Here is a 12,249-nt window from a genome sequence, read left to right on the forward strand (position 1 = left end):
TCAGGTATTTTATGTTATAGTTCAGTTTGGGGGACTTTTACCTGAGTCAGTTTTGATCCAGAGAAGAAAGCTGGACTTGTTGCAACGTGAGCCTGATAACATGACAGATCAATCCTGGTTGGACTGGCAGCATATGGCCAGAAACTGCAACGTGTTTAATATGCAGAACAATGGACCATTACCCAGACCAGACTCAGTCAACTGTCTGCAGCTGCCCAGGTTAGTAAGACTATTTTGACCAACAGCTAAAGAATCCCATGTCTATTCTGACAGTTTTTGAGATTGATTAGCACTATTTAGGAAAAAAGTAGTTGTTTTTCCTACTTCATACTAGATAAAGGCTTGTAATCAGACAGTCTTGAAAAACATACTGTGCCATGTTATTGTAATTGTAATATAACTCTAGTAAATCTTTGGAAATACGTAGAAGAAAAAACATTTATTGATTAAGACATCAATCGCCTATGTGAAATTTGAGTGTGGGTTTGTCCTTTGACATGTTAGTGTGATTTATGCAGTAGTTATTACAAAACCTTCAACAAACTGCAAAAAAATATTAAAACTGATACATTTTCCATAGACCTTCACTCCTTTGCATGGTGATGACCTCTGAAATATTAAATAAATACACATTTACACACTACAAACATATACTAATCATTTAGTCAAACACTTCGTACAAAAGCCATGAGTCAAATAAACCAGAGGGATCAGGTTCCAACCTATAAAAAGCAGTTGCATAAATACATATACTGTACATACTGTATTTAAGCAACCCCACTGTATTTAGTGACACTCTCCCTATGGGTATTATGAAGTTAACCATTTACAGAGTTATTTTGGCGCATGAGCTGCAACCAGTTTTGTATTGGCACTAGTTACAATAGTGGACCTGCAAAATATACACAGCTACAATTTATCTCACTAATTTCTGGCAGAGCTGCTGGCATCAAGTGTCTAGTTGGTAATAGATGGAACAGGTATGAATAGATCACAGATTATGCAGTCATTGTTCATTTTCACCTAACAAAGGCTACTGGAACAATGTTACATGTCAGAGTCTTTTTCATCCATCCAACTGATTTTCAACCTGATCAGCATCAACCTGTGTGTTGAAGCTTCTAACCTGGTAGCTTCAACCCTTTAAAATCACTGTTTGACCACATATGGAAACAAAGTTCAAGGAGCATGCTGAGAATTCTGATTAGTGCATCTCAAAGTTCAACTTCGATGCTATTTTCATGTAGAGACAATTGTGTTTTGATGCTGTAATCCATGAAAAACTTACAGATTTTTTTGTTTTTGGACAAATATTTTTTCAGTGATGTGCCACTCATAGGAGGTAACATCACCTTCAGTCTGCTGACCACACAGCCACATGTGAGACCAGGATATAATGACTTCTACAAAACTCCTGCCCTGCAAGAAATGGTACAAGCTGCACAGGTCAGAATACATATGAAAGGGCAATACTACACCGCAGCAGTCGGGGTCAACCAACGACACAGACAGTTTGCCATCAGTGAAATCACAATCAGTGGCAGGTACAAATTTGGCTTGTTTTTATATAATGTATGTCTGTGTTTATTGTTGTAGAAATTTGTCTTTCAGTTTGTATGAAGCTTGTGATATGTAGATCTCCTGAAGTCAAGAGTTGGCAAATCTCAAATATAGACAAACAAGGCATTTAATTTGTGTGAAATGTTCGATAGACATTAGATGAGCTATATATACACGACTTAATAAAAAAAGATTTTTTTTTGTTAACTGTCATTATGTCTTGACAGTATATGAGGCAAATAATCTGTAAAAAAAAAGTCTGCGGAAATACACCGCTCTGAGTTAGAAACAGCAAATCAGAAGTAGGAGGAAGGTCTTAGCGCTGTTGATCTGTTTGTGTAAGTACTGCTCAGTTTAAGCAGCATGTGCAAGTTCAAGATTTCTTGTTTGCTGCACATGTGCTAATGGTGGAGAAACAACTCTTACCGTTACAGGAAAACTGTTTAACTGCCATCATCGCTGGCCATATTTACTAGCCTGTACATTCACGGCAGGCTCCGCAGTGGGGAAGAAGTTGTAGCGCAGCGGAGAGTAAGGGGGAGACTGTGAGGAGTGCAGTAGGTAACTTATTTTATGTTACCTACTGCAGCTTTAAGCCGCTCTTCTCCTACCATATCTACTCTAAGTGTCATAATTGGTTAAATGAAATATTGGAGTGTCTCCTCAGTACTGATTTGTAAGAACTGAGTGAGCACAGTTTCGAAAAATTATTCCACACAGACTGTTGGGTTTCAGCAGAGGTTTTTGAGAGTAATTGTGAACACATCTTTTCATTAGACTGACATTGTGACTGACATAGTGACTGTCTTTTATGACTATGGTAATTATAGGATTATGCAGGAGGCAATCATCTCTCTTTCTTTCCTTCTCCCTCCCTCTAAGCTGTTTTAATTAGGAGCTTGTTACAGTGAAGTAGGAGAAACACAGACTTAATGCTGCTGAAACCTCATCTGTGTGATCTTCATCCATCCATGTCACTCCTTTCTGTTTTATTCGTCTGTCGTTTCTTGATTCTTTATCATTCATGTAAACATAAATGTAGCAGGAGAAAGGAAGAAAAATATTAGGGTTTCACTGATATGGAAAATTTGGTTTGATATTAATATCAGATGTTAATATTACTATTGTGGCTGAAAGAAAAAAAAAAAAATATATATATATATATATATATATATATATATATATATATATATATATATATATATATACTGTCCAAATGTGGAAGTCAGAAAATTCACCTGTCTTAGGAGATATAAAGCAACAACAGCAAAGTTGTTTAGCTGCTAACACAGGAGATTGAGCAAGATGCAACTTTTTATACAAGCCCATGTTGCTGAGATGAAAATAAAAAAATAATTCCATAGCTGGATTGAACCTAAGATGAGCAGTGTTTAATTTAAAATATGTTTGTAAAGTGTTATCATATCATCAACCCAAAACTCACCTGCATCATTTGATGTTTTCCTATTATGGTGCAGCCCTTAAATATACTTGTATTGCATAAGATGGTTCCTATTAAACTAGAGTTGCAATTTTCTCAGTTTTTGCATATTTTCTTTCACTAAAAGAAAATATGCAAAAAACCAAAAGGTTTTTATAGGATAAAACAATGTTGCTAAAACATCTCCTAAAATGAATCAATTCATTAATACTGTTAAGGCAGTGCGGTGTCACAGATGTTAGCACTGTTGGAGGATGAAAGAGACAAAGCCACTGAATATCAGAGTGAATAATAAAATGTGTTTTTTGTGTGTGTGGGGGGGGGGTGCGCGTGTGTGTGTATAATGCCATCACATGGTGTTATGATAGAACTGTCTGTCACCTCCCACATTACTCTGATGATGCTTCAAGTGGCATTTATTAATGCTTAATGACCTCTTATCGTTGGAATTACTGATGTTTTAAGGATGAAGGAAATCAGAACAGACATTGTGGGAGAGTGTTTCTCTCATGTCTAATATTTTCATTGCTGGTTTTCTAATTGGAAAGTATGTTTTTTAACTTCTGTTTCTACATTTTAGGCCCTCCTTATTTGTTGCAATCTTTATCCTCACACCATATTCTTTCTGTCACCTGAGCAGATGTGAATGCCATGGCCACGCAGACCAGTGTGACACCAGTGTGACCCCATACCGCTGTCTGTGTCTACCTGAGAGCCACACAGTCGGAAGCAATGTGAGTAACAAATGTGTCATAACCACACAAATGGAGCATACCTCACAGCTATTTTGACATTGTTTCACGCAACAATTTATGGAGAAAATATCAAAAGTTCATGTTAACAAGTCTCATCTAAATTGTAAATTTCCCATCTATTTAAATACAGATCCAAAGCACTTGTTTGCTTTAACAGAGAAGTTCCAGATGCTACATTTTAAAATTAGATCCAGATATACATCACATATATTTAAACATTAAAATGAATAGATCAGGGTGTCTGTGCAATTAGAGAGCGAGTCGTATGGTTCAGTTTACAATCTGATCTAAATAATCTCAGAACAAGGAAAAAAACAAATCTATTTTCATATTTTCTGATATGTAACATCCCAGAATTGAAGGGGAGGGACACTTTACTATTAAAAAGACTGTAAAAGTGTTTTATTTGTTTCATTTAAGCCAACAATATCATTATAAAAATAAACACCTACAAACTGCTACTGTTTGCTGTAGAATAGTGGTTGGGTCCAAACTACCATTTCTGGAATGGACAGTCACAAAAAGATATTATAGACTTTATAACAGTTGGCATCATCCCAGCATAAGTTTCCATTGGTCAGCATTGAAATATCCAGGTATGACTGCTTTAACACACTGTCACACAGGACAACCTGCATTATTTACTACTGATGCATCATTCATTAGTGCTGCTTTTAGTGTTTTATAGAGGATCCAGAGAACATCAGTGTCTATATACAGTTTTCATTTAGAACCAATTAAATTTTTTTCAGAAGATTAATAAGTAAAATAAATACTTTTTTCCATTCATCTGTTTGAATGAAAAGAATCAAATCAACAAAAAGAAGTCATCATGGAAATTGCATTCAGACATACACGAGTGCCTATGAAAAAATCATTCTCACTTTTTCATGTTTTTATAGACTACAGTTGTCTCTGTGCTCTCTAGGTCCCTGTCCCACCTTTATCCTCCATTCTTTACTGATCACTCTCTGTCTCTCATACTCTGTCGTTCTCTCCTGAGTCGCTGTTTAAATAATGTCTCAAATCGACTAGAACAATGACATTCCCCCAGCATGCATCTCTAATCAGCCCTTTTTCCCTCTGTTTGTCTTTTGCTTCATTTCTCTCAACCGTTTTCTATAACCCCCACCCTAACCCACTCTTTATGTCTGCACTTTCTAAATATCTCATTCTTTTCAGTTTGAGTCTTTTTTTCTTCCTTCTTATAGTTATCAGTCTGAGATTAATCCATCCACCCAAGCAGTTTCTTTCTTTTTTTCCCCCTAATACATTACTTCTTTTGTTGAGTTGGAAGATGCACCAGATTTAAGCAATATGGACATGTTTTTATGTGACCTATTCTCTGTAGGAGCTTTGATTATTTGAAACACATCAGAGTATAATCTGTTCATTTGTCTACAAAGAGCTCTTTCTTTTGGTGGCTGTGTGCACTTTTCTTTTAAACCTGTCCATGCCATCTCTCCAAGTGAATATTCAAGACCTTTCTTCTGTCTTTGTAATATTGGGGCATAAAAGGCTGTGGGGAATATTAGCGTTTAATATTGCATGCCTTCTGTTGACTTGGATCGGCCTAGTACCATGAAGGATGTTCTACTAATCTGTAGAATTTCCACAGTGACATTAAAGTGACAGAAATGCTCAGACATGTGTCAAAATGATCAACAGGGGCCTTAGAAGACACACACTTAAACTGGCTCTCTCTCTCACACACACACACATATGTGTGCAAACGTATGCTCACGCTTGCCCACTTTCTCCCTCTGTCTTTTGATTCTTTCTTATGTGCACTCTGTGTCAGACTTGATCTCTCATTCTGTCACTCTGTCTCTGCATCTTGCTACAACCACTGGATTCAGTCGAGGCTGAAAGATATATCATATCATGAATTTTACATGATAGTGCTCACTTTATTTTAATCATAAAATGTGATAGAATTATACTTAATAGTATGTTTCATTTTACTAAGAGTAGAAATATAACATTTCAGTGTTTAAAGCTAACTTTGCTTTAAGCCATCCCTTTTGTCTGTACCCTAAAGGCATGTATTTGATAGTTGCATCAGATTCTATTGCAAACCTCCCAATGGTCATATAATCGTTTTTGTGTGTCTTTATGAGAGCATGTGAGAATGCATTTTGAGGTCTGTACATTTTTGTTAAATTTTGTAGACCTTTGTAACAAGAAGTCACTCAGTAAAGTCAGGTTTGAAAGACGGACTAAGTGGAGAATAGCAAGGTTTTCAACAGTCTCCAAGTAGATTTCATTTTAAGTTGATCAATTACGGGGTTTTTTTATTTAAAAACTGAAAATAGTGTTTATTTGAGTTTGTACCAATGTGTGGCACTGAGTCTGATAGCTATTGACGTTAAGTGGTGTTGCCCAGATTCTCTGCTGCTTAAGGCTGCATCAGCAGCAGATTTTCACCTGCGCTCGGGTTAACCGGGTTAACTTTTCTGTAGATACACAGGAAGCTGATGTGTACACACAAACATTCCCACACACACACAAGCCAGTGCCATGACCTTTGCTGAGAGAGCGTGAAATTGGTCATGGCATTTAGGATAAGATGAGTGTTCCCAGTGGATTTACACTCACGCACACACGCACAGATGCTTATGACAGGCCATCTGAATGTCCACATATCCATTAGAGTAGTCTCCTCACTCAGCAAGTTTTGTCACAACAGTCAGAGTGAAAATAAGATGTTATTCCTTCCTCTGGTTCTCAGTCCAAAATACTTTGATTCACACACATACCCTGTCGCTTCCCTCCCCCCACACACACACACCCGCCCGCATACACAGTTAATGTCTTGACTGTACCAGGAAAAATATGGACAGCTCTCTCATTGAAAATGTGCATCACTAAATGCTAATTTCATCTACAGGCCCATTTAATAAATTAGAACATTATTGAAAAGTTCATTTATTACATTAACTCAATTCACTAAGTGAAGCACATTATAGATTACACAGACTGATGTTTTCAAGCCTTATAAACTGAACTACTTACAGTCGAGTGAAAAAAAATAGTCCTGTACAGATTTACTTTATTTTTGTTTGTTTTTTAATCACAGAGCACAAAAATATTAATATCAAAGATAACCTGAATTAATACTAAATTACTTTTTATATGTTTTAGTTTTATTAAGGGAAAACCAATACAAAATGTCCTAGCCCTCTGTGAAGAAGTAATCTTTCTTCTTAATAAATTATGAAATAACTTAAAAATGGCATTGTCAGTACTACTGCTGACCAAGAGGATTACAAAGGCCTGTCTCTCATTTTTTGGAAGATTTGCATCCTGTTTGATCTGCCATAAAACTAACACATTTCCAAAAAGAGCATAATTCTGGCTGTCAAACTTAGTGGTGGTAGTTTGATGGTCTGGAGCTGATTTGGTGCTTCAGGATCTGGATAACTTAATTGATGTAATTAATGGGCTATGAATCTTGTATTCTATCAGAAAGTCCTAAAGGTCAGTGTCTTCATTTCATGGCATTAATCTCAAGTGTTGTTGAGTGCAGCGATGCCTTGACCTGTTATCCCAGATCAAGTTAATTTCTGAAAGACTTGTTTAAAAAGGCTTTGCAGTGGCCTAGTCAAAGTCCTGACTTAAATCCAATTAATGTGGTATGGCATGAGGTTGGCCGATCCAATCTAAAAGCTCCCAGTGTGGAGTGATGAACTCCAAGGAGATTAAAAAGACTCGGTGCTAGTTATTGCAAACGCTTAATGGCAACAGCAGTTATTTGGTTTCAGGGGCAGTTACTTTTTCAGATCAGGTGAGGTTGATCTGGATGTTTGTTTCTATACAGATCATAATTTGAAAGCTGCATTTCATATTTACTTCGAATCTTTAAAGTAAAATTGATTTCAATAGAAAAAAATGGCCAAACCAGCACTGTATTCACACCATAAAATGAAATGGAAAACAAAATAAAAATTTCAGGAATGAGTGTGTAGAATCACATTTCAGCACTGACAAAACAACTCTTTCACTCCTGTCCAGCTATAGGTTGTTTTTAATTCTTAATATAGCTTATAGCAGCCAAGTGTAAATAAGAGAAAACTGAATTAAAACTGCACAAACTCAATCTTCTTTATGTGTCCTCCTTTTTGCTCTGTTGCAGCATGTAGATGATGGAGAGCCATCAAAACCTTTTGTATGAGTAGAATGAACGCGTACACTCTTCTTTTAACTCCCAAACACCAGTCCCTCGACTAATTAGCAGGCAGGGAGGGAGGGAAGGTAAAGCAATGTTGTATGAAAAGAAAAGAGAAGAAAGGGAAAAAACCCTCTGTCTTTCATTTGGTATGGTAATATTTTCAGCTCACATAGTCACCGTGACTATGAGAACAAGCAGTTGAGGGACAGTGGAGACAGGAGGGGGTGAGGAAGAGGAGAGATGGAAAGATGGGAGAGATGTACAGAATGACTTGTTTTTCTGAAAGAGGTGTGTTAGAAAAAAGGATGAAGGCTAGAAATATGGAAATAGACTTGAATAGGAAAACTATTTTGCTTCTGGACTCCACTATATTTGGCACATTAATCAGTGAGCATAGGGACAATTTTTTGACTTTAAAGGCGAAAAGAAGTATCAGTGACGTGTGAAGCATATCAGAAAAGAGACCCACAGCCAGGAAAATAGACATATATGCTAAAGTGCTAAAACAAAAATGGTGAAACTCACAGACTGTCTGTTATTGAAGGTGTGCCGGGAGATGGACCTCATCCAAACATTATGTCACATAGAAAGAGCAGGAAACATGACAGAGCAAACGTGAATATGCAGGCAGTTCTGAATTATGTTGTACTCTTAAGAATGTTGGTCTTTATACATTTCTTTCTGTTTCTGTGTTTTATTTTTTGTCAAGATTAATCAATTTTGAGTCATTTGCTCCTTCACACCACAGGATTTATTCAAACATGTTCTTTTCTATAATAAGGCTCAACATTTTTGACCAGTGACAGATAACATCTTCATCATGCTGTCCTCAAAGCTGAAGGTTTAGAAGCTGGAAAAACGGGCAACCATAAGGATTTGAAGGCTAAATGACTGGATGAGAGAATCTCCAAATTTGCAGCTATTGTGTTTGCCAGTCTACAGTTTTCAGTATCTATCAAATGTGGTTCTAGGAATTAACGGCAGTGAAGCAGGGATAGGATCACAGGCAATCAAGGCTTATTGATGCACACATGGATGATGACTTCACATCATCCTCACTGTGAAGCATGGTGGTGGCAGCATAGTGTTGTGGGGATACTTGTTGGCAGTGGACTCTGCAAGGTTTAGAAATGCAGGAGGTAAAATTAGTGCAGCAAAATATAAGGAAAAATATAAGGAAATCCTGGAGGCCTTCATTGAGTCGATGACCCTAAACATCCAACTAAAACTGCACAGAAATGGTTTGAACAACATTGTGGATGTTCTGATGTTTTGTTGTACCAACATAACTTCAACCAGATGATGTAAAAAAATGTTGCTGATTTCATTTATCTAATTGTTTCATTGTGTTTGTTATTGTCTGTTTATCCTAAAAACGTACAAATACATTTATTTAACTTACGGTCATGTTTTACTCTTGTTTCCTTTTTTGTTTTACATTAATTCTCAATATTTCTTACTTCCTCTCTGAAACACAAATTGTACCACCTTCCTCCAGTCATCATCAACCCTCTCCCTCCTCCTTTCACCTCCTGAACACCCCCTTGTCTGTGTGTCATACATAATAGGCCCTGTGCAGGTCTGCATGTGTCACACATGGGAAGAACTCCTGTGTTTTTTAATACATTTTTAATCCTGCCATTTGATGCCCCCCTTGTCCACCATAATTTGTACTGACTGCTGAACAAAATCAAAGGACTTGTACTTGCTGCTTGCCTGTGCTGTTTTCTGCTACAAAAAAATGTATTTCTACATCACTTTTTCCCCTTTTCTCCCTCCCCTCCTCACACACCTTGGTATGTTTATTTTGACATGAAAGTGTGACTGTGTAAAAGCGGTAGCTGTTGCAAGTCTATCCTCATTAGATGTCAGGTCCCTATGCTGTTTGCGTGTGTGTGTGCATTCATGATAATATGGTGAATAGCTTTGTGTTTTCTACTGAGACACATTGTGCTTTTTAGATTAAGATTTACAGTGCTCATTGATTTTTTTAAAATTATTATTATTATTGTTTTATTTCATTGCTTAACATTTCCCCTGTTTCTTAATAATTTCCCCACCCACTAGCCTGTTTATGTAGACCCTGGAGGTGTTCAGAACAGTGGTTCAACAAACACTGAGTCTGTGTTCTCAGAGTTTATTTGCTTTCAGATGTGAACCTGAGTTTTTCTTTGTCATTATTTATTCAATTTTTATAAAGCAGGGATATATTTAACAGAATTTGCTAGTTTTTGGTCTCACTTCTCTCTTTATTAGTACTCCTCCATCCTTGAGATGACAATATGGTCTGTAGTGTCTTTAAATCCAATAATACAATATTACAGGAATCCACTCTAAAATGTATTGCTTTGAGATGTATTCATATTTAAAATGAGATAGCAATTTCTGTATTTTTAGATCATCTCAGTTATTCCTCAAGCAGAAGGTATTTTGCCTCAACAGTGTCTAGATTTTCATCAGTATTAATTTGTAAGACCTAGAAACTCTGACCCCAGCTTATTTGAGTAAGAATAATAATTTTATTTGCAAATAACTAATTTATTTCATTCACTCAATCATTTAACATGTGTAATGTTACCACTGAGACTTTTGCAATTTGGAAATTGAAAGGTGATGTACCTTAGTTTTCTTTACATTACTTAAACCTTTTTTTTGTTGTTGTTTTGTTTTTGTTTTTCAGTGTGAACATTGTGCACCACTCTACAATGACAAACCCTTCAGGTCAGGTGACCAGCTCCAGCCTATGAACTGCCGACTCTGTCAGTGTTATGGCCACGCCGTCTCTTGTCATTATGACGCCCTAGCTGATGAGCATCCAGACGAGCACTATCAAGGCGGAGGGGGAGTTTGTGACCACTGCATGCACAACACCTCAGGTGCTCTCTTGTAGGCAGAAGTTATTGATAGACTGAAAAAAGTAGCGCTGAGCTATAAACTGGCTGGCTAATTACTATAATCTAGTAAATGTTTACATAATTAATTCATTCAGTTTTATCATAAGAAACAATAAAGGACAATAATTTTCAGCCAATCCCTGTTTATATTTGTAGCTATAAAGAACAAAGTGTAGGTGCATCATATAATTAGCAACACTTCTCTGATAGACATGTGGTTTGTTTACATTAGCATTTGCCAAAAAGAAAATTACTAATTGAAATAAAGTCTTTAAACATAAAAACAGTAAATAATATTAATTTCCATGCTTATATCTGCAAGATGCCATGATCAGTTTACCTCCCTTTCTTGACCCCCACTAGTTTATGGGACGTAACAGTTGTGTGTTGCACTAGCCATCTGCTGTTTGAATACAGCTTAACCTTTAACATGGTCATCATCAACATCTGGTTCAGGAGATTTATTAACTTTTCTATTTTATACACTTTGTCCCTCTTAAAATAAGGAAAGAACTGTGAGCGCTGTGTAGGTGGATTCTTCAGGCTGCAGGACTCTGATCCAACCTCAGCTCATGTGTGTCAGCCCTGTGACTGCAATGCTGCTGGAACCGTCGAAGGTGACACTGAGTGTGCCCAGGTAAACACTGACACATGCTGAACTTAAAAGTAATGTTATGGCAACTTGTTAATTTGGGAGATTTTAAAACTGAACGAGTGACCACATTTTCTTCTTCATATCTCTGTATCTTTCACGGTGTGTCTCATGTAAAGATTGGAGGACAGTGTAACTGCAAGGCTGCAGTAACAGGCCGTCAGTGCGCTCACTGTTTGCCTGGTTGGTATGGTCTCAATGCCACAAATCCAACCGGCTGCACATCCTGCAACTGCAGTGACAAAGGCACCGTGATCACCTCAACAGGAGCAGTTTCTATCTGCAACCAGCACACAGGGCAGTGTCTGTGCAAACCTCATGTCACAGGTAAATATGTGAAAAATCCTGCAAAAGACTGCATTTGTGTATCAAAGAAGACTTAACACAGAGTAAGTCATTTTAGGAATCTGAGTTGAGATAAATAAAATTCCATTGTGAAAGTCAAAAACAATAAACGTTTTGTATTATAATACTTTGCTTTTCAAAAATTTATACCTTATGCTAACAAAAGTATGTTAATTAAAAAGGAACCATTCACCTTTTTTGGGGTGAGAACTGTGACCTCAGACTAAATGGAGCTGACTCTCATCCCAGCTTCTCACTCATCTGTGATCAGCTGCAGTGGCTTATGAGGGGGATGAACTGAAGAAACCTTCAGATCTACATCCTTTGTGAAAACGGAAGTTGAGACCTTGAAGTTCTTGAATAAGACGACTTACAGAGCTCCACTACTCCTTGAGATCCAATCCATGAGCACCACAAACAGAATATGACAA

General features: G+C 37.0%; 1 protein-coding gene across 1 annotated transcript in view; it reads left to right on the top strand.

Moving 5' to 3' along the window:
- ush2a (Usher syndrome 2A (autosomal recessive, mild)) overlaps positions 1-12,249 on the top strand; it is a 191,874-nt gene that overhangs the window by 22,987 nt on the left and 156,638 nt on the right. Inside the window, 6 exon segments of the mRNA XM_032560862.1 lie at positions 5-219; positions 1,323-1,544; positions 3,642-3,735; positions 10,608-10,803; positions 11,328-11,458; positions 11,593-11,800. Of these exon segments, the coding sequence (XP_032416753.1) occupies positions 5-219; positions 1,323-1,544; positions 3,642-3,735; positions 10,608-10,803; positions 11,328-11,458; positions 11,593-11,800 (1,066 nt within the window).

This window comes from Xiphophorus hellerii, chromosome 4 (assembly GCF_003331165.1).
Source record: "Xiphophorus hellerii strain 12219 chromosome 4, Xiphophorus_hellerii-4.1, whole genome shotgun sequence".
Taxonomy (NCBI): domain Eukaryota; kingdom Metazoa; phylum Chordata; class Actinopteri; order Cyprinodontiformes; family Poeciliidae; genus Xiphophorus; species Xiphophorus hellerii.